Here is a 24730-nt window from a genome sequence, read left to right as displayed (position 1 = left end):
GTACCGTGAGACCCATTTTTAATTAAAGTTTTGTTGAAAAAAGAGATTTGTAGGTCTCATGAACAACACATGAGACCCAATGACTCCAGTGAAAATTTTGCTAGTCAAAGAGGTAGTGGGTCCTGTGCACAGTGCACGGGACCTACTGACAGACACATTCCCATGTGAAATGTGCTTCTTAATAAAAAAGAAGAAAAAAAGGCAAACGCAGCATGACAGAAATGCAATCCAAACGCATACTTAGAATGGTTATTTTACGTGTACATATATCGATTTGAATACAACATTTTCATAGAACTTTTATGACCTAGAGGTACAATCCACTCTAAAAAAAATTCCAAAAAATGATAACCAACATCATCTTCAAAGAGTAAGTAACTGAGTTATATTCGAAATGAATGATGCCATTTGCTTCGATCAAAGCTCTTCATCAAACAATTGCAACCATTTAAAGTGAAGATTTTTTAAATGCAAAATCATAAACTACGAACCTTAAATGTCATCCCAAACTAAGTGGAACTTTATTTTGACTCTTGAGCAAAAAGTTTTTAAAAAACAAAAATTACTAAAAACGGCAAATTCACTTTTTATGGAGCTTTAATGGAGGAATTCACCAAAATTAAAGTGCACCTCATGGCAAAATGACGACTTTTACTCAGAAGATCATTTCCCTTCAACCATCCAAATTTTATCCAATTCTGACACCATCACCTCAATTATTTCTATTAGCACTCCTTGCTCTTGCACTATGATTTTAGGTGCCCTCATTACTCTAGGAAGGTTTGTGATGTTTGTTCTACATTAATTAAAAGTTCAATGTTATCTATAAAGTTGAATTTATTCAACTATGTGTTGTCTTTATTCAATGCCAAATTTGCTTATAATTTAGCATTTATAAATCATGTATTTAGGTGGGAATAATGTAAAGGTTATATGTAAGAGAGTGTGAAGATTTGATCAAGAGTGTGCAACAAGAAGGTGACTCGTGACTAGACTTGCGAGTGGAGACTCGCCAAAATGAAGCACACGTGTGAAACATGTAGGAAGATGAAGAGTCAGGACAGCTTGATTACTATAGGATAAAAAGTATAGTCTGGTAAATGGCAATTGGAACTCGTGACTCATCCCAGTTATGAAGTGACTCACCAGTGCACTCTGTTTTGCTGAAAAATTACTTTTCACATTCCATCTCATACCCTACTATAAATTCCCTTATATCCACGAAATGTATAGAGTTTAGAGAGCTTCCAAAGAGAATTTTGAGAGAGAAACCCTAGAGAAAAACAAGATTGTTTCATCCACAATCTGATACATTTGATTCTCCAAATTCCTCTACTCTCACCCTCTTCATTGTCATACCCATGAGAGGATTATAAACCAAATCCTTACCTCACCAAATTCAAAGTAGTGAAAAGGTTCTTGATGTTTAGGAAGTAGTTCAAGAGAGAACCAATTCATATTAGTTGATGTTATGGGCTTATTGCGGGATTCGGAAAGTTAGAAAGGACACGGTTTGGCGTAACTTTGTTGGAGTAAGAAACTTGAAGGGCTTAGTTGCATTAAGTAGATTAGGATTGGAGGGTCTATTGCTATTCATGTATCCCAACTGATTTTTTAGTAGATCATTTACCACTTGGAGGGCGGCGAAAAGGTTTTTTGCCGAGTTCTTTGGTTTCCTCTTCGATAACACGTGTCGTTGTTATCTTGTATTTGCATCTCTCTTTCTCTTACTCTTAGCCTTTAATTTCTATTGGTTGTAATTAATTAATGGTTTAGAGTAGTTTGCTAATTTGGGTATTGCTTATATTTGATATTTCGCACATATATTGCTAAAAAGTTTTATGCCGAGTTCTTTGGTTTCCTCTTCGATAACACGTGTCGTTGTTATCTTGTATTTGCATCTCTCTTTCTCTTACTCTTAGCCTTTAATTTCTATTGGTTGTAATTAATTAATCCAAATCTCATCAAACGATTAAACCCATAACGAATATATTGATATTTCGCACATATATTGCTAAAAAGTTTTATGCCGAGTTCTTTGGTTTCCTCTTCGATAACACGTGTCGTTGTTATCTTGTATTTGCATCTCTCTTTCTCTTACTCTTAGCCTTTAATTTCTATTGGTTGTAATTAATTAATGGTTTAGAGTAGTTTGCTAATTTGGGTATTGCTTATATTTGATATTTCGCACATATATTGCTAAAAAGTTTTATGCCGAGTTCTTTGGTTTCCTCTTCGATAACACGTGTCGTTGTTATCTTGTATTTGCATCTCTCTTTCTCTTACTCTTAGCCTTTAATTTCTATTGGTTGTAATTAATTAATGGTTTAGAGTAGTTTGCTAATTTGGGTATTGCTTATATTTGATATTTCGCACATATATTGTTTGAATATAAGCTTGTTTTGGAAAATTTGTATTTGGGGGGTCTAAACATTTACAACTGTTTTATACACTGAGTGAGTTTTCATTATCACCTAAAAATAAATAAATTGATCTTATGTATCCCTACCAATGTAAAGTAATATGAGTTTACTACTAAGTACCCTTAGGGTATAAGTTAGTGAGCCATTTTAGAAAATTTATTTATGAAAAAGTGATTAATTGTTTTAACAGCTTTTTTAGTTTTCTATAAAATTTTCCTAAAATAGATAATTAATGTATGCCCTAAGGGCATACATTAATTGGAACCCAATTAATATTCATGAATCATATAAATGACTTAAGCATAACCTGATGCAGTAGGGTAATGCAAATGAGCGAATAGCATCATCCTAATTAAAGCTATTCATGAATGAAAGCTTGGCTAAAGTTCAAGCTCTTTGTTTTATTTAGAAATCAGTCTGTCTCATGATCAATGAATACAAATTTGAGTGTAACATGAGAGACATGTTCGCAAGCACTGATGATTGAAAATAACAGTATTAGTTAATTATAAAACTTGAGTTACTAACAACATCAAACAAATGGCTTTTTGTAAACCATATAATTTTCATCCAGGATATAAGAAAACAAAGTATTTAGCATTCCTCTCACAATAAACCATCATAAGATAAAACAAGTATAGATTAAAATAAGTCAAGAAATGAGAGAAGAACAAGAATTTTACAAACAATGAATTTAATTAAGAGCCAGGTTGCTCAGATTTCAGTGGTACACCTGATGAGGATGCACAACTCCTGTTTTTAAAGACACAGGTTGTTGGCCACCATGGAATCACTAACCAAGGCAATATCAACATCGTCAAATTTTAGGGCGCTTCTGAGCTAAGCTTCCAGGCAACGAAAAAGTAATCCTAGTGAGGACAGGGTCCATCAAACCTCAGAAGTCGAATCATATAGAAAAGCATACCCATTCACGCACTTGGTCGGAGTGGTCAGGTCTATTGAAGAGCTGTAATATGCATGAGTATTCTCTCCAACGCAAGCATATAGCTTTTGGAGCTATGAGATATTAAAGCATTAATTAAGCATCCATCTGCAGACATAATTCAAATTTATTTATTTTTCAAAATATGGAATCAAGCAAGTAGCCCAAGGATGCAGAGCTCCAAATTTTAGAACAAAGCATTTGCAAATTCAACTTATTTTGATGTCAACTCTATGCATTGAGATACAGTCGCCATATTATCACCATCAAATTCTTGGAATAATCATACTTTACAACCCGACACTATAACCTTGTTTAAACTTATTACCCTAGACTTTTAGAATGTATGATTATCACCCTAAACTATAACTAATGTTTCACTTTGCACAATACTGTCAATTGGGCTATTAACTTGAACGGAAAAGTATGTAATGTGCAACTCATATGGCCTCTGCATATGTGAAACCACATGCATAGGGGTGGCTTCACATTGAAGGCAATGTGGTCACAGGACCATCCTAACTTGAAAACAATAATTATTATATATAAACTTCAAAAATTTTATGATTTTTCTATTCTTAAAAAAAAAAATTGTGACCACTCTAAATTTTTTTAGGCCCAATATAAATTTGTGACCACTTTGGACAAAATTTGGCAATAAACTTGGTTGTAAACCAAGGTTACAAATCTACCTAATATTTTTTTTATTGGATGTAAATTTTGACAAATCTACTATATTGGATTACATTTTCTTCTTATATCCTCCATGCTTGCAAAATTTCAAGAAAATCAAAGATTAATAACTATGTCATCAATCAAATGTTTAAATTTCAAGTTTTTGGATCAAATAGTAAATAACATCCAATTGGTATGAAATATAATATGTATTTTAAAAATATAAAGAATATGCAATTCAATAGTTAGATTTTCAAAATATATAGTCATGTTATTTTCTTATATCCTTCATATTTGCAAAATTTCAAGAAAATCAAAGATCAATAACTATGTTATCAATCAAATATTTAAATTTCTAGTTTTTGGATCAAATAGTAAATAACATCCAATTGGCGTGAAATATAATATGTATTTTAAAAATATAAAGAACGTATAATTCAACAGTTAAATTTTCAAAATATATAGTTATGTTATTTTTTTTAGTGTGCCTTAAGCTACAACTGTTGGGTTTTTGTATCTCATACAAAAATACATACAGCGGAAGCAACAAAAACACAGATCTACTTCAATCATGAAAGATAAACATATAACCATGAATTCTAGAATCAAAGAATAGAAAGCGTACCTTGATGCAGTAAATTTCAAAACCTTGACTTGAGAATACCTTCAATCTTCATCTCAATTCCAATTGGGTAGGCCAAAAGGCTAACCCAATTAGGAATCAGTCATTATTTAATAAGTGTTATTAAATAAAGAAACTAAGAGAATAGTTTAACGTACGTAAGATACAAAGAAAAAGAAATCAGTTTTTCTCCACAAGGAGAAGAAGAAGGATTTTTCTTTGAGAGTTTATGTACAAAAGGACTGATTGAGAGACCACACATCTTGGACTCCATGTGCAATTGAGATGAAGATTGAAGGTATTCTCAAGTCAAGGTTTTGAAATTTACTGCATCAAGGTACGCTTTCTATTCTTTGATTCTAGAATTCATGGTTATATGTTTATCTTTCATGATTGAAGTAGATCTGTGTTTTTGTTGCTTCCGCTGTATGTATTTTTGTATGAGATACAAAAACCCAACAGTTGTAGCTTAAGGCACACTAAAAAAAATAACATAACTATATATTTTGAAAATTTAACTGTTGAATTATACGTTCTTTATATTTTTAAAATACATATTATATTTCACGCCAATTGGATGTTATTTACTATTTGATCCAAAAACTAGAAATTTAAATATTTGATTGATAACATAGTTATTGATCTTTGATTTTCTTGAAATTTTGCAAATATGAAGGATATAAGAAAATAACATGACTATATATTTTGAAAATCTAACTATTGAATTGCATATTCTTTATATTTTTAAAATACATATTATATTTCATACCAATTGGATGTTATTTACTATTTGATCCAAAAACTTGAAATTTAAACATTTGATTGATGACATAGTTATTAATCTTTGATTTTCTTGAAATTTTGCAAGCATGGAGGATATAAGAAGAAAATGTAATCCAATATAGTAGATTTGTCAAAATTTACATCCAATAAAAAAAATATTAGGTAGATTTGTAACCTTGGTTTACAACCAAGTTTATTGCCAAATTTTGTCCAAAGTGGTCACAAATTTATATTGGGCCTAAAAAAATTTAGAGTGGTCACAATTTTTTTTTTTAAGAATAGAAAAATCATAAAATTTTTGAAGTTTATATATAATAATTATTTTTTTCAAGTTAGGATGGTCCTGTGACCACATTGCCTTCAATGTGAAGCCACCCCTATGCATGTGGTTTCACATATGCAGAGGCCATATGAGTTGCACATTACATACTTTTCCATTCAAGTTAATAGCCCAATTGACAGTATTGTGCAAAGTGAAACATTAGTTATAGTTTAGGGTGATAATCATACATTCTAAAAGTCTAGGGTAATAAGTTTAAACAAGGTTATAGTGTCGGGTTGTAAAGTATGATTATTCCAAGAATTTGATGGTGATAATATGGCGACTGTATCTCAATGCATAGAGTTGACATCAAAATAAGTTGAATTTGCAAATGCTTTGTTCTAAAATTTGGAGCTCTGCATCCTTGGGCTACTTGCTTGATTCCATATTTTGAAAAATAAATAAATTTGAATTATGTCTGCAGATGGATGCTTAATTAATGCTTTAATATCTCATAGCTCCAAAAGCTATATGCTTGCGTTGGAGAGAATACTCATGCATATTACAGCTCTTCAATAGACCTGACCACTCCGACCAAGTGCGTGAATGGGTATGCTTTTCTATATGATTCGACTTCTGAGGTTTGATGGACCCTGTCCTCACTAGGATTACTTTTTCGTTGCCTGGAAGCTTAGCTCAGAAGCGCCCTAAAATTTGACGATGTTGATATTGCCTTGGTTAGTGATTCCATGGTGGCCAACAACCTGTGTCTTTAAAAACAGGAGTTGTGCATCCTCATCAGGTGTACCACTGAAATCTGAGCAACCTGGCTCTTAATTAAATTCATTGTTTGTAAAATTCTTGTTCTTCTCTCATTTCTTGACTTATTTTAATCTATACTTGTTTTATCTTATGATGGGTTATTGTGAGAGGAATGCTAAATACTTTGTTTTCTTATATCCTGGATGAAAATTATATGGTTTACAAAAAGCCATTTGTTTGATGTTGTTAGTAACTCAAGTTTTATAATTAACTAATACTGTTATTTTCAATCATCAGTGCTTGCGAACATGTCTCTCATGTTACACTCAAATTTGTATTCATTGATCATGAGACAGACTGATTTCTAAATAAAACAAAGAGCTTGAACTTTAGCCAAGCTTTCATTCATGAATAGCTTTAATTAGGATGATTCTATTCGCTCATTTGCATTACCCTACTGCATCAGGTTATGCTTAAGTCATTTATATGATTCATGAATATTAATTGGGTTCCAATTAATGTATGCCCTTAGGGCATACATTAATTATCTATTTTAGGAAAATTTTATAGAAAACTAAAAAAGCTGTTAAAACAATTAATCACTTTTTCATAAATAAATTTTCTAAAATGGCTCACTAACTTATACCCTAAGGGTACTTAGTAGTAAACTCATATTACTTTACATTGGTAGGGATACATAAGATCAATTTATTTATTTTTAGGTGATAATGAAAACTCACTCAGTGTATAAAACAGTTGTAAATGTTTAGACCCCCCAAATACAAATTTTCCAAAACAAGCTTATATTCAAACAATATATGTGCGAAATATCAAATATAAGCAATACCCAAATTAGCAAACTACTCTAAACCATTAATTAATTACAACCAATAGAAATTAAAGGCTAAGAGTAAGAGAAAGAGAGATGCAAATACAAGATAACAACGACACGTGTTATCGAAGAGGAAACCAAAGAACTCGGCATAAAACTTTTTAGCAATATATGTGCGAAATATCAAATATAAGCAATACCCAAATTAGCAAACTACTCTAAACCATTAATTAATTACAACCAATAGAAATTAAAGGCTAAGAGTAAGAGAAAGAGAGATGCAAATACAAGATAACAACGACACGTGTTATCGAAGAGGAAACCAAAGAACTCGGCATAAAACTTTTTAGCAATATATGTGCGAAATATCAAATATAAGCAATACCCAAATTAGCAAACTACTCTAAACCATTAATTAATTACAACCAATAGAAATTAAAGGCTAAGAGTAAGAGAAAGAGAGATGCAAATACAAGATAACAACGACACGTGTTATCGAAGAGGAAACCAAAGAACTCGGCATAAAACCTTTTCGCCGCCCTCCAAGTGGTAAATGATCTACTAAAAAATCAGTTGGGATACATGAATAGCAATAGACCCTCCAATCCTAATCTACTTAATGCAACTAAGCCCTTCAAGTTTCTTACTCCAACAAAGTTACGCCAAACCGTGTCCTTTCTAACTTTCCGAATCCCGCAATAAGCCCATAACATCAACTAATATGAATTGGTTCTCTCTTGAACTACTTCCTAAACATCAAGAACCTTTTCACTACTTTGAATTTGGTGAGGTAAGGATTTGGTTTATAATCCTCTCATGGGTATGACAATGAAGAGGGTGAGAGTAGAGGAATTTGGAGAATCAAATGTATCAGATTGTGGATGAAACAATCTTGTTTTTCTCTAGGGTTTCTCTCTCAAAATTCTCTTTGGAAGCTCTCTAAACTCTATACATTTCGTGGATATAAGGGAATTTATAGTAGGGTATGAGATGGAATGTGAAAAGTAATTTTTCAGCAAAACAGAGTGCACTGGTGAGTCACTTCATAACTGGGATGAGTCACGAGTTCCAATTGCCATTTACCAGACTATACTTTTTATCCTATAGTAATCAAGCTGTCCTGACTCTTCATCTTCCTACATGTTTCACACGTGTGCTTCATTTTGGCGAGTCTCCACTCGCAAGTCTAGTCACGAGTCACCTTCTTGTTGCACACTCTTGATCAAATCTTCACACTCTCTTACATATAACCTTTACATTATTCCCACCTAAATACATGATTTATAAATGCTAAATTATAAGCAAATTTGGCATTGAATAAAGACAACACATAGTTGAATAAATTCAACTTTATAGATAACATTGAACTTTTAATTAATGTAGAACAAACATCACAAACCTTCCTAGAGTAATGAGGGCACCTAAAATCATAGTGCAAGAGCAAGGAGTGCTAATAGAAATAATTGAGGTGATGGTGTCAGAATTGGATAAAATTTGGATGGTTGAAGGGAAATGATCTTCTGAGTAAAAGTCGTCATTTTGCCATGAGGTGCACTTTAATTTTGGTGAATTCCTCCATTAAAGCTCCATAAAAAGTGAATTTGCCGTTTTTAGTAATTTTTGTTTTTTAAAAACTTTTTGCTCAAGAGTCAAAATAAAGTTCCACTTAGTTTGGGATGACATTTAAGGTTCGTAGTTTATGATTTTGCATTTAAAAAATCTTCACTTTAAATGGTTGCAATTGTTTGATGAAGAGCTTTGATCGAAGCAAATGGCATCATTCATTTCGAATATAACTCAGTTACTTACTCTTTGAAGATGATGTTGGTTATCATTTTTTGGAATTTTTTTTAGAGTGGATTGTACCTCTAGGTCATAAAAGTTCTATGAAAATGTTGTATTCAAATCGATATATGTACACGTAAAATAACCATTCTAAGTATGCGTTTGGATTGCATTTCTGTCATGCTGCGTTTGCCTTTTTTTCTTCTTTTTTATTAAGAAGCACATTTCACATGGGAATGTGTCTGTCAGTAGGTCCCGTGCACTGTGCACAGGACCCACTACCTCTTTGACTAGCAAAATTTTCACTGGAGTCATTGGGTCTCATGTGTTGTTCATGAGACCTACAAATCTCTTTTTTCAACAAAACTTTAATTAAAAATGGGTCTCATGGTACTATTCACATATTTAAAAATTATTTTGCTATAGTGTTTTTAATTTTCAGCAAAATAAGAAATATCCAAACGGACCCTAAGTGTAATCATAATTTCTATAAGAATGGGATTGACATTGTATTACATTTTTGGTGTATTGTTTCATATTTTTTCAAACGATCGCTCTATAATAAATTTTTTACTCATAGGAGTAACATGAGCCTTACACATGCCATTATAGGTGTAGCTAGGAATTTTTATTTGGAAGATGTTGCGAACTATGTCTATTTCTCTATGAACATATACAAAAATATCCAAAAAAGAACATTTCGTATAAAAATTATGCTTCACAACGATCTTTCATAAAATAGATTTTTTATTGCAGAGTCTGAGTTGTGAGGGGTTTTATTTGGTTGTTGAGATGAGAGTTTTGTTAAAAAGAAAGAAACATTGGGCAATGTGGGGCATCACTATAGAGGAGGAAAAGAACGGTAGCATTGAGATTGAGAATTGAAGGAGGAAAGTAAATTTTTGTTTAGAAATGAGCTGCCAAATATGCTGTTTGGAGTGAGTTATTGTTCATTGGATAAACTACAAATATTTNCAACATACTGAGGTTTTGACCATAACTTATAGATCTCACTCCTGATATATCAAAGCAACCTACATCTCATGATCAGGTCCATTATTCTCTCAGGATTTAGAGTTGATGTAAATAGAAGTCGTGAGCTTTATTATTCATTTGACAGTCATTAGAAGAATAATAAATCTCACAGCGGTCCAGTTCAATATGTCTTAACTCTTAAAACATATCAACATACCAACTAGAAGTCTCCACTTCCATGATCAAGACAAATCATCTTAGTTGATATGTTATAGTCTTCGCAGATGAAATGCCCAATTTCATCACCGACTACGAACTAAAATTCTGAGTTTACAAAGAACTTGTGATTTATATCTTTCTGTGACTTTTCACATAAATCACATACTATGCATCTCATGGACTAAGATAATGTCCCATTAGTTCATAAATGGTCTCATGCAATTAAACAACTTAATTATTCATGACATGCCAATAAATTGGATTTTAGGGCACAAACCCTAACAACAACTAAGTTTGTGTAAGGTTGAAATTTAACAACCATCTTGTTAGCTTTATTCCGTACCAATTTGTTTGTAATTTAGCACTTAGTAATCCTGTATTTAGGTAGGATTCATGTAGGGTAGTGTGTGAAGAGAGTGAAGAATTGCTCATCTGTGTGCAAAGAAGTAGGGACTCACGGCTAGGACTCGCGACTGCCTCGCGGTTTGCAAGCCTCCAAATGCTGTGCACGTGAGAAGCATGTGGGGAAGTGAAGGGTCACGCCAGCTGTAACTACACGACAAAAGTCCCAGGTTGGCCAGGCCGTTATCTTGCGACTTGAACTCGTGACTTAGACCAGTTGCGAGGCCAAGCTGCCAACTAGCCCTGTTTGGGAAAAATTGACTCTTTGTATTCCAAACACACACCACTATATATAGACCCTTATACCCACGAAATGTAGAAAGTTTCCAGAGAGAATTTTGTGAGAGAAGCCCTAGAGAAAAATAAGATTGCCTCATCCCCAATTTTCACTAAGAAACTCCTCAAATTCCTCTACTCTCTTCCTTTCCATTGATACATCCTTGAGAGGTTCTTGACCAAATCATTTTCTCATCACACCCACGTCTGTGAGAAGGTTCATTTGGTGCTAAGGGAAGCAGTTTGGAAGGGACCAATGGTAATTGGTTGATGCTATGGGTTATAGCGGAATCCAGTAAACTAAAAAAGAAAAAGGTTCGATGCAACCTCGTTGGAGCAAGAAGCTTGGAGAGCTTAGGTATCTGGGTAGATTAGGCTTGGAGAGTCTATTGTTGTTCACGTATCCCAACTACATTTTCTAGTGGATTATTGACCGCTTGGAGGGTGGCGGAGAGGTTTTACGCCGAGAGCTTCGGTTTCCTCTTCGATAACACATCGAGTGTTGTCCTTATGTTTGCATCTCTCGTCCTTTATTTTTGCCATTTATTTTATGTTGTGGATGTGATTATATTTGACTTAGATTGTTTATCAATTCTTTGTTTGGTTTATGTTCATGTCCCGCACATTAATTGTTTGATAATAAGTTTGAATTGATTTTTTTGTAATTTGGGGTCTAAACGTTCAAGGGTGTTTTACACACATTTTGAACATTCAGTTTGTAGCCAAATTTTGTTCTTAAACTTTGGTTATCTTAATAATATATTAGGCCCTTACAAACAAAAAGAAAAAGTCCAATAAAAATTGTATTGAACTAAAATTTTGAAAAATATATAGCTTGTAGCATTGATAATGAAATTGTTAAGCAACAATTTGAAAATAAGAAAACTCGTAAAAAGAAATTGTAAGACTTTATGTATTTGCTTGTGTATGTGTGTGTTATTTATTTATTTATTTTATCAATACATGAAGTTCTTTTTTTATTAGAATTTGTATAATTTAAGTTTCTTAATGACCATCTTGAAAAAATTTCTAGAGCTGCCACTGCCACTGCATGAAAAGACCAAATTATCCCTCTTCAATCCCTTAAAACAAAGGTTATAATGTGGGACCATAATAGTTAAATTTGTTAAATGGTTTTGTTCAAAGGATTGAAGAGGGGTAATTTGTTCTTTCCATGTGGTGTCATGACTCACGTATGCAAATGGCATGTAAGTTGCAAGTGACCTGCATTTTCATTCAAATTAACAGCCTAATTAACAATAAGAGGTGAAGTGAAACATAGATTATAGCTTAGGATGGTAATCGTGTATTTTGAAAATTCATGTAATAAGTGTAAATGAAAGTATAGTTTAGAGTGATAAAATTTAATTTCCTCAAATTCTTTTTTGTTTAGTCAAAGTATCATCATCACAATTAATCGAGAAAGATAAAGATTATGACATTTATATGTTATCATTATACTTACAATGTAATTAACATACACTGCAAACACATAAAATGTGGTAAATGTTGTACACTTTTTACATTGTACTGTAAAATGTAAAAGAAAAATTCCCCTAAAATTATATTGATGAATGTGAAAAAGAAATGTCTCCCAATGTTTAGGTAGTCAAATAACAATCAAATATGTCATCAAGCATGCCCAAACCCATAACAATTCCTTACCATGAAGACTTTGATCAACTACCCCAAAAAAAAAAAAATGTGAAGAGTTAAATATGAAATCAATCAACAACCAAGAGAAAAACATACCAACTAAACTCTATGAACATGAACCTCAACATTCACTGAAAAGTCCAGTTTAAAAAATCTCAAAAACACCAACATTTGAGTCCAAGAAGTGGAATCTCACAACCTCAACTTCTACAAATATATCTCCATGCCTAACCTACAAATTTATTTGTCCATCTATAAAATAATAGATGAAGGGAAATTTCTACATAAAAAGCAGTTGATTTTATTTCCAATCATGCCACCGATTCATACAGATCTACGCACCCCTCAACAGTTAATTATAAATTATATTTGTTTGTGTTATGTCCATTTAATCATCTTTCTATTGTAGAAATTAAATCTTTAAGCAAAATATATAGGTATAATAGTACATATGGCTGTTCATCCGCGTGGACATGCATGTGGATGCATGTTATATATAGTTTAGAAAATATATATATATATATATATATATGAAAATTGGTATGAATTCTCACACCAAAATAAAGTGAAACAAAATCACCTTTTAAGGGGACGGGAAATCCAGCTTCTAAGTTTCAACAAATTGAAATTTTAAAAGAATTACATGTATAGTCAAATTTAAAACCTGTAGCTTCTGTTGCTAATGCTTTAGCTAGGAAAGCTAGTTCTGTTGTGGGCTTGCAGGTTTGGTTGGGAGACCTTCCTGCTGACATTGCTCCTCTTTTGTTTCGTGATGTTCATTGATTTCGTTTTTTGAATAAATTCCCAGGCTTGTGGTCTGGTTTTTCCAAAAAAAAAAAAAAAAAACCTGCATGTATGTTTACTAAATTGAAGAGTCAAGCATATGTCAAATATATATCTAAAACAACTTCACATAACGCATGAAGAATTATACTCATCTCCAAATGCTTGATGTCCTTTGCAACAGTGGGCTTATTAACATGTGAGGTTAACTAATTTGTAAAGGAAGACAAAGGAGCAAAGCACATATTTATATCACGTAAATAAACAAACCAGTACCTTTGATGATCATTGTGTGCTACTGATACTTTCTTCGGAGACATATATTAGGGAGACTTGGAAAAGGAAATATTTTAGGTGACCCAGGACATGGAGCTAATCAGCCAGGAAAGACAAAAGAGGCATGTTAGGCAATGGCTATCAGGATGGCAATTGCTAAGGACACCAAGAAAAAAAAAAAAAAAAGTGTTTGACAATTAAATATAAATTTGTTACAGAATCATACCCATTACAGGAACTCGGTTAGTTTTCGTAGTTGTTCCAGCAGGGCCAAACTCAACCAGCAGAGGCTTTTTACAGCAGGGATATAAAGATTTCATTGTAAAATGTAATGATATTCAACATCATCTAGTCCTGTTTTCTGTTTTCAAACTGTTCAGAGGGTTGAACTTATTGATAAGTGTAATTTTTACATGATTTTTATTATCCTCTTATTTATTAAAATTGTTAGTTTTCCTTTATTTTTTTTTTATTTGATTTGATTTTTTATATCTATTCATCTGTGCTTTGAAGGATTGAGAAGATTTCAGATTAATCCACATCTTGTGGATGTAAATCGGTTGACTTGAAGACCCAATTAAATTTAAGTCCAATTCGGATTAGGATTTCAGTCTGCACATCAGTTAGTATTTTTGGCATAACTTTCGACTCAGTTGTCCAATTAAGATGATTCAAGTTGGGCTGGAGAGTTAACTTAAAGGGCTACAACTTTGTAGTTTACCAAGAGCCCGAATTCTGAAGTTAAGTGGACCAAAATCGTCGGTAAATTGAAGCCTAAAAATCTGTGATTTTCTCCAAACGAGAATTCAACTTGTAATAAGATTTCTTGACCTATTTAATTGCTCGGTTGTAGTGAAGAATATTTTTTTGGGAGTCTTTCTGAGGAGGAGTATATGAGGATAAAGGCGAGAGTTTCATGTTGATCAACCAATTCAGATGAAAAACATAAGTTTTATTTGTTTTCTTTTCAATTTTATTATGAACTAAATTTTATTTTTGATCTAGAGTGTTGATGTAGTCTAGCAATGAACACACAATTTATATTTTGAGTTATTTTATTTTTAATATTTTCATGATTGAGTGTTTAATTCTTATTTTTAATGCTTACTATTTTTTATTTTACGAATTATTGTTTAATCAATTGAATTACAATGAGACCGAGAGGTGATTTGTTATTTTAGTTCTAGAATTAAACACCATTAGTTGAGCGAAAGTAGAGATGCTTTACCGAGATTAGTGTGATTTTTCAGAAAATTCAAAGTACGTAATGAGTCTCCAGTTAATTAAATTTGCATAGAGATATGGAATTGTTAGCTGAAGATATTTTTGATATTATTCGAGAGAAGATATTGAATAGTTAAGGAATTTTTAATCATCAATGGGAGATTATTAGAATCTAATAATTAGGAAGTAGATTGTATGGGATTTGTTAGGTGAAATCAACTGCTCTAGATCCATTCTTATCATTTTTTTTACACTGTTAGATTTTTACGCTTTGTTAATTCTTTTTATTCATAGATTTATTTTTATTAAATAGTTTAATTTTATTCAGAAAGTAGAACTATCCATTTATTTTTGATTTTCCAAATAGTAATTAATTTAGTGAATTTCGGTATTCAATAACATAGTTAATCCCTGTGGGTTCGACATTCGTTTTCTAAAAACACTTTACTACTTGTTACTATTTTATGCACTTGCAGATTATTTTACGCGAACACTTATCTACAAACTGACAACTAAAGAGTAGAGAATAGGCGACAACATATCTCATTGTGCCATGTCCATGACAATGAACAAACACACTGCGAAAAAACTTGAAGTTTACACATCACAGACCATCAAACTTGCATTTTAAAATAGCATGGAACCAATAAAAGCAGTACATGTTATTTCATAAGTAATCAACTAAAACCAAAAGTGCGGCAACAGTAAAGAACCAAAAATAATGGAATTCCATGAGGCTTGGTCTATGTGAGGCATTGAGTCTAACAAGGAGCACGTCCTGTCTATATAATATGTACAAGTTGAAATGTAGAATTTATTATTACTACACTCTTATTAAGTCATAGCAACATTGTATTTCGGTCTATATGGTCTACTTTGGTCCATTCCATCAAGTTCAGTCCATTTTGGTCCCTTTCGTAATATTCAATTTATTTTTGGTCCATTCAGTCCACCTCAGTAATGCTTTGAGAAGAAAGGTTTATGTAGAAAGAGGAGTCGCTTCATCGATAATTAGGTTACCTTCTCTTCACAGCATAATGTTAGTAGGTTTTTATAAAATTATATTTTTCTTATGTTATTACAGTTTTGTATTTTTTTTTTTTATGAGTGATGGATTTATTGATATTTGCTTTCTCTTTAGGTCATTCAAAATGTATAGGGGATGAATTATTTGTAAGTAGTACTAAAAATAAATTCCAATCACACATTACATTATTTACAAAATATCTCGTTTTATATAATAATTGAATGTAAAATGCATTATATTTCCTTGAATTTTTTTTTTATAAAATTTAAAACACTTTCAAATCATATACTATATAATAAAAGTTAGACTTAGAAGCTGTGGTTGCACCAAATGGCTGCATCAAATTGCAGAATTTAAAAAAAAAAATAGATATAATTTTTTTGTGTTTATCTTCTTCTCTTTATAATTTTTAAGTTAATAAAAATCTTAATTTGATTACAAATATATTGTTTTTATCAACTTTTCATCTACCAATCTTTGGATAGATACAAAAAATTTAATTTTTCTCATCAAATTTTACTCTATTTATTTTTGGATAGATACAAAAGCTTGATGTTGATATCAACTCTTTTTTTTTTTTTTTTTTTTTTTAACTTCAAATATTTGTAACACAATGGGAAGTTTAATTTTTAAGAGTTTGAGTTTGAGACAGAGTTTAACTAGAATTGATTTTACTTTTTTTTTAATTCGGGAGATGTATTCACACGGTTACATGGCTAGGAGATTTTTTGGATATACCCAAGAGATTTTTTTTTTTTTTTCATTTGGAGATAAAAAGAATGGTTGTACGTTAAAGAAAGAAAAATTAATCAAAATTACACTCTTATATTCAATATAATTATCTTGAAAATAAACTCTATTAGCTAAGCTTTAAAAGATATAAAATTCTGTTTCAACTAAAATTCTAACTAAAACCAAAAGTTTCATATATATATATATATATATAATTAATTAATTAATTAATTTGTTCATCATTTGATTTATTGAGATTCATAAATATTTAATTTTGCAGATTCATAAAGGGTTCTATGAAACCAAGCATGTGAAGCTTAAAATACAAGGTTTTTTTCTTTTTTTTTCCTATAATAAGTTTGTCATATCTCATGTTTTTTTTTTCCCCAAAATTTTTGGTGAATTTTACTTCTTTGATCATTACAATTTAGGAGTAAAATATGTAGCTAAGACCCAATTGGCATGACAATAAATAATAAGGCCAAATTCATGATTTTTTATTTATTAATATTTTGAACGTCCAAGTATCTATCATTTTTTAGGGTTATTTCATAGTTGTTTTTTGTTTTTCTCTCAAATTCAATCCCTCTTTGCTTCGAAAAATAAATTCCCAATTTTGTTTTATTTTTATTTATTTTATTTTATAATTCATCTTTTTTTTTAAGGGAGTTTCCTTGAGGTTTTGAAACACTTGATCAAACAATACTCTTGGTATTGAGTTTTTCTCAAAAACATTTCTTGAAGTTTATATTTACACATTTGGTTTTGATGGGTGTAATTCAATGACTCCTCCCTCGCTTTCGAAGACAAAAATTCAATTCTAATGTAAGTTTATCTACTTTTATCTTTTAATGTTTAGTAATTTAGATTGTTCATACTTAACTGTTACATTAAGGTTACCACTTAAATATGCTTTCAATTATTTTTTAAAATTATTAAATTCAAGCTTTTTAATATAAATATGTGCTTTAATTATGCAAACTCCCTTTATATTTTTTTAGGCATCTCTTTTTCATATCAGTTGCATAGTTATTTACCATATTCTATTCAAATAATTTTGGACTTATATATGAATTTTTTTATATAAAAACTTAATTTTACACAATATGCATTCATTATATAACTTAAAGTAAAAGGTAACTTTATTTATTAAAAAAATAGAGTAAAAGATAACATGGTGCAACCACGACTTCTAAGCCCAACTTTTATTATGTAGAATATGATTTAATTTTAATTAAAATATTTTTTTTATTAATTTACACATGATTCTTGATTAAGCCATGCATCACACGGGCATAATACTAATAACAAATATAGATAGATTAATTTAGAAAATCTAATATATTGTATTAGATACTTTGTTAGAAAATAATCACACCATTTTAAGAAGGGGTTGTGACTAACATTTATAAATATCATCTATTATTTTCATTTTTCACTAAACAAAAAAACAAATCATCTAATTTTTCCGCACATCATGTGGGTCTGGGATTAGTTAAAATAAAATATAGTAGATGAAACGATATTGGAAGACGTACGAAAGAGTATCACATTACATGCTTTTATGAGCAAATGCCAAAGTAGTTCACATGAGCAAGGTCTTTAATTTTGTTCTGATTTGAGGTTTGGCATGAATTCTTGAGTGAAAAATCCAAATATTGAAGTTTTATGTCTCCTAGTAGAAAGCTCAAATAAAATCTAAAATAAAAGAAATAAGCAAGAATTACAGGGCACATAGATAATAAAACAACTTATGAAAGATGTTTTCACAATCATTTTTGTTGTAAACTATAAGAATTACACTTTTTCACCATTAATTATATCTCATTTTATATTTATCCTCTAAACTACAAGAATACACAATTTAACTCTCTAAACTAAAACTCATGTAACACGTGTCTCATTATCAGTTAAATCTAACGGAATGTAGCATTAAAAGACCAATTTACCCTTCACTCTAAAACACAGACAATAGAGGGTAAATTGGTCTTTTAATGCTAAATTTTGTTAAACTTAATTTCAAAACAAAAGGCAGGGGATTAAGTAGTAAATGCTTATAACTCCTTNTGAAATCGTGCATTCTTGTAGTTTAGGTAATAAGTGTAAAATGAAATATAATTAACAGTGAAAAAGTGTTATTCTTATAGTTTACAACAAAAATGATTGTGATATGTCTTCATAAGATGTTTTATTATCTATGTGCCTTGTAATTCTTGCTTATTTCTTTTATTTTAGAATTTTATTTGAACTTTTTTACTAGGAGACATAAAACTTCAATATTTGGATTATTCACTCAAGAATTCATTCCTAACCTCACATCAGAACAAAATCAAAGAGCTTGCTCATGTGAACTACTTTGGCATATGCTCGTAAAAGCATGTAATGTGATACTCTTTGTTACGTCTTCCAATATTGTTTCATCTACTATATTATATTTTAACTAATCGTAGACTCACGTGATGTGCAAAAAAATTAGATGATTTAATTTTCTTTTTTGTTTAGTGAAAAATGAAAATAATAGATGACATTTATAAGTGTTAGTCTCAATCCTTTTTTAAAATGACGCGATTATTTTCTAGAAAAGTATTTGATACAATATATTATATTTTCTAAATTAATCTATCTATATTTGTTATTTGAAAGTGTTTTAAATTTTATAAATTTTTTCAGGAAATATAATGTATTTTATATTCAATTATTATATAAAGTGAGATATTTTGTAAATAATGTAATGTGTGGTTAAAATTTGTTATTTGAAAGTGTTTTAAATTTTATACATTTTTTTTTTAGGAAATATAATGCATTTTACATTCAATTATTATATAAAGCGAGATATTTTGTAAATAATGTAATGTGTGGTTAGAACTTGTATAATGTTCTCTCTCTCTCTCTCTCCTTCCTTTTTTTCTTTTTAATTTTTTTTTAAACAAAACCTAACCTAGAGCTAGAACCATATACAAGTCAAAGCATTGGTTGATTGAGAGTAGGTTGTGCATTCCCTGAAGAGTTGAACATGACATTTGAAGTAGGTAACTGCTGTATAGAAAATTTGAAATGTGTGATCGACACCTAAATTTTACATTTTACCCCTTGAACTATAACACCCCCCCCCCCCCAAAAAAAGGGGGGGGGGGGGTTAAGTTCAAGGGGTAAAATGTAAAATTTAGATGTCAATCATTCATTTCAAATTTTCTATACAGCAGTTATCTACTTTCAAATGTCATGTTCAACTCTTTAGAGAATGCACAACCTACTCTCAATCATCCAATGCTTTAACTTGTATATGATTCTAGCTCTAGGTCAGGTTTTTCTAAAAAAATTAAAAAGAAGAGAGAGAGAGAGAGAGAGAACATTATACAAGTTCTTAATTTTATGATTCAATTACTTTTGGTGATCCATTTATGTGCTAGAAGCGAAAAGGGCGGAAAATGTTAAAATGGATCAGTCAAGAAAGCTTAAGTTTGAAATAGGAATTATTTTTTCCCAAAGCAAATTATACTATCAAATTAGTGTTCGAAACAGATCTAGTTGATTACGTACTTGTCCAACTACTTGGTAAATTTGTCACAACTATTGGAGTTTTTTGGGTAATAGCCCCATCTCTTGGAAGTTCAAGAAGTAAACTAGTGTCTCCTCTGCTTAAGCCGAATATTATGTCATGACCTCCACATGTGAACTCATTTTGCTTCAGTAGCTTCTCAGGGACCTTGGCATCAACCATAATGGCCATATGAGACTTTATTGTGACAACAAAGTAGTACTCCATATTCTTGTTAATCTCATCATCATCCGCTAGCAAACAGAACATATTGAACTAGATTGTCACCTTATTTATGAAAGATTGAAGCTAGATTAATGCGAACTTCTCGTATTGCTGGCTTCTACACTAAGCCTCTTGGCAAAGATCAATTTTGTCACCCCGATTACAAGTTTGCAATTCATGCTCTAACTTGAGGAGAGGGTTGGGAGACAAGTCTCTGTTTGGTTAATTAGAAAGTTGAATTCTTTTCAGGATAGGAAAGTTTCAGATTGGGTTTTCAGGGTTGTCATATTTTTTTAAATTGAACTTTCACCTTTTTTATATTTTTTTAGAAATGCTATGTTCACAACATTTTTATAACATTTTCACAACAAATCTTAAGCGGTAAGTTGTTACTGGTTGTTATTATTAGTACAAAAAAGTAATCTCAGGTAGTAGGTTCAAATTGGAACCAACTAACAAACCAAATATTTCCTTTTTTAATTTTGTTGACTGACTTATTGAAATCAAATCTCTAAAATTTCTCCCATTTTCTCTCCTCATTCTCCTATATCACAAGGAGACTTAAGTTTATCAATGATTTATCATGAGACTAAATAGCTATTATGAAAATTCGAAGTTTTTTAAAGTCAAACTAAAAGGTTCAACATAAACTTACAATTAAATAATGGAAACTACAATAGGTGGTTCGAAATTACATACAATTTCCATAGGAGGAAAGCCTTAGATGAACTCGAAGAAAGTTCAAGTCACATTCAACTTGGAGCTCCATACCACTAATGATATACCTCGGCTTGGCTGTTGTTGCATTTGATCTAGAAAAAAACCCTTCACTCTGGTAGTGGGATATCAGCAAAATCTTCTCTGTAAGAAATGTGATCCAACTTGCCCACCTCACAAGAATTGCCTAGCCCGTGTTCCATGTTGTTTTGGGCTACTAGGTGGTCATGCTTTACAGGCTCAACAAATGTTACAACAGTGTTCTTTCGGAAGGTAAGATAGATGACTGCTAAGATATAGATGAGCATTAAGGGAAACACTAGGAGCCCAACGAACACATTTGCAACCTTTGGTAAATTGTTGTGAATTAGCCAACCGACAAAGCCTGTGCTCAGGTAGTAGATGTTGATGCCAATGATTCCCATCCCTAGGATCCACGAGATCACAATAACCTACAGGCATAATTGTTCGATGCTTAGATAATTGAAGGATGTTTGCCTCACTCTTTCTTTCTTTCTTCTTTAGTGTGTAAGAGAAACAAAAATGTAGTTGTTTTCTTTAATGCTTTGCTTGCTTTTACCATCTAATTTCATTCTTTTAAACTTAGATATGCTTACCTAGATGTTTTAAATTATGTTTTTCAATTAAATTCAATCATGTCACTGTATTGATTAATAAACCATCTAGTTAAATTTAACTGTCATTAATTTTGTTTATACTATATTGAGCAATGTAGTCATATAATTGAATTTAATTGATGAATCTAAAATATATGTATTAATTGCACTTATGAGCTTTATAAATTCAGCCTATCACTCTAGTCATCAAGACCCACTATAATTATTGTACCTCAATTAGTCATCTAAAAGCAAAAGTAGAAGGGACTGGTTTGTGTCTAGTGGCTAGTTGCCACTGGACACGTTAGGATACGGACACAAACTCCACCCAAAATAGAAAAAGAAACAAAAGTAAGTAAACAACGTACATATATTGAATTCTTGTGTGGTCCCATCTTGGTGGCACTGCTACTGAATTTTAGGAGGGGGATTAGAGCAAATGGAAGCTCAAATGAAAGTATCATCTGCAAAGCAAAAACCCATTAAATTTTTATCCTATGTTTGAATATAGGTATCAATGTTTAAAAAAAAAAAAAAAAAAAAAAAAAACAGAGATCACAAGTTACAAACTGATGCGATGATGATAAATCGGGCTGCACCATTAGATCCTCCAATAATGGAAACAATAAGACTAGGTGTAATGGCAATGCACCTTGTCACAGGTTTCTAATCCATTTTTTCATCTTAAGATCCAAGAAACCCTATAAAAGCCACACCATACTTAAATTAATTAAAATTTAATCCCAATTAATTAGGGTAGCTTCACATGATATAAACATATACGTTTGTGTGAGCATGTTGTATGTTTAATTTTCAAGACCTGCATGATGAATTGCCCTGCATAAGTGCCTGTGATGGTGGAGCTTTGCCCTGAGGCTAGTAATGCAATGGCATAAATGGTTGAGCTTGACCGACCCAATACATTCTACACACATAAATCAATAAAATTATAAATAAAAAAATAAAAAATTATGTTAGACCTTGTGCATAAACATTCTAATTGCATTCAAATTGATAGACTACTATTTGTCCCAAAATTTTAAATTAAAAAAAAATTGTAAATTTAATTATTTAACCATTATTCTAATGTAAAATAATTTCATATATATAAATTTGAACCTTGAGAAGGAAGGAGGCTGAGTTGAGGTTAAGATCATTGCATTGATTTGCAGTCTCATTTGAGATGTTATTGGCTGAGCAAACAGTGCCCGATACAGAGACAATTGCAACATTGATGAGAAATGCAACAAACAATGCGAATCCGCTCTCTATTAGGAAATATCGACATGCATCCTTGATATAGCACACAGGCAGAACACAAGCATTTTGACCATTAGCAAAAAGCAATTATTTTGGAAAATAAAGAAAGCATTTATCTGTCCTCTCAATTTAATAAATTAAACTAGTTTTACCATCTAGATTATGATAATTACTGGAGTTTGGAGCTCATTTGTATATAATTTGTTTTTTTGATTAAATTACAGATTACATCTTTTAATTTGTTAAAATTCAATTCAATCTTGTAACTTCTAAATATTCATATAGTAAAAAAATTTATACTTTGATTCAATGTAGTTTTCCTCTAATTTCGTCAAAGAATGCTGTTGGTGTCTTAAAAACGATGTTGGTCAATTTATAAATTAAAATAAAAAATAAAAAAAAAAAAAAAAACCAAAATTTCATTGTTTTGGGACATGTAACTGGCTACCATCCTAACGAAAGGATTACATTGAAAATGAATGGATGTTATTGGGGTAAATTGAATAAATCAAAAGCTATATACTAAATTGAATTTTGAATAAAATTAAAAGGGGCAATTTGCAAGCACTAGGTTCTTACATTGATACCATGGACAGAATTTGGTATTTTCCTAGATAGCACAAGAGCCGAGTGGAGAAAGAGATTGTGCCTATTGATCAGAAGAAATGGAATAAATAATAAGGTATAACACAAATTAATTATTAGAAGGAAGAAAAGAAATAGTTATGAAATAATGAAATGATAAATATTTAATGAAGTAGTAAATAACGTACGGCATGACAAGGGCACCCAAAAGTGCTATGGCATCCCCGGTGGCTCCTTGGCCACTGAGCTTGGGTATAAACATTCCCTTTAGCACAGCAACTGCTGGAGGCTTTACATAACCCATTTCTCCAAAGAAACATGCAGCCATTATGAAGACCAGTATTGTTATCAGCAATTCCAGCTTCCTAACCTACCCCACCAGAAATGTTTTAAACTATAGTGGAAAACGGGAAGCAACATGAAATTCAATGTTTTGAACTCCGAGGAGTAGCATGCATAACTCTTAAGACCTAGGCCTAAAGCTCCCAATTTTGCAATGGTTTTATTCTTTTAAGATAAATTATCCCAATATCAAGTTGGCCTTGATTTTTAGTGTTTCAATTTATATTTCACCAATTATATATATAACTTGTTTGATTTTGTTTTTAGGTGGAGCATAAAATAAAGTGAAATACAAGAGAAACTTTTTATCTACCTCTCCTACAAAGTAAGTGTTAGGTTCTAAAGACTTAGGATTTCATGTATTTAGAACTCTAATGTGTATTGTTGGCAAAACATGATCAAAACAAGTTGATTAGTCTTGTATAGACTTGCTCAAAGTTGGTTCTTTTATGTAAAGTTGGAATTGAGCTGATGCAGTGGTTATTATGTATTTCGGCCTGGATCGATTGATCGAAGCTTAGGCTCGATCAACTAAATCTTGGGCAGAATGCGTTTTTGCTGCATAATTCCAACTCAGCACTAACTCTTAAAACGTTTAGGGTTTTATGTTTTTGCCCTAGGTATATAAGGCAAACCCTAGCCACATTTTAGAGGTTGCACATATTGCTGTTTGTGTGAATCTCTTGTGAGATTTGTGAGGAGCTTTCCTTCACATAAGCTTAGGATTATCAAGGAGGAGATTTCTTTAAGAACTTGATGATCATTCAGTTGATGCACTAAAGAGCTTAA

General features: G+C 31.3%; 1 protein-coding gene and 1 pseudogene across 1 annotated transcript; both read right to left on the bottom strand.

Annotated features, from left to right (window-relative positions):
• The window catches only part of LOC112019728 (metal transporter Nramp6.1-like), a 30533-nt pseudogene extending 10068 nt beyond the window's left edge, over window positions 1-20465 (bottom strand).
• Window positions 20466-21247: 782 nt separating this feature from the next.
• LOC111988365 (metal transporter Nramp6.1-like) lies at window positions 21248-23964 on the bottom strand. The gene is given in 8 exon segments (XM_065760429.1): window positions 21248-21589; window positions 22123-22218; window positions 22325-22416; window positions 22419-22455; window positions 22575-22679; window positions 22874-23047; window positions 23594-23663; window positions 23788-23964. Coding segments are annotated over 8 exon segments (1056 nt in total). The 5' UTR covers window positions 23928-23964.
• Between the last annotated feature and the right edge of the window lie 766 nt (window positions 23965-24730).

The sequence above is a fragment of the Quercus suber genome, unplaced genomic scaffold (genome assembly GCF_002906115.3).
Source record: "Quercus suber isolate HL8 unplaced genomic scaffold, Cork oak 2.0 scaffold_367, whole genome shotgun sequence".
Classification (NCBI taxonomy): domain Eukaryota; kingdom Viridiplantae; phylum Streptophyta; class Magnoliopsida; order Fagales; family Fagaceae; genus Quercus; species Quercus suber.
This window is presented reverse-complemented; position numbering and strand designations above follow the sequence as displayed.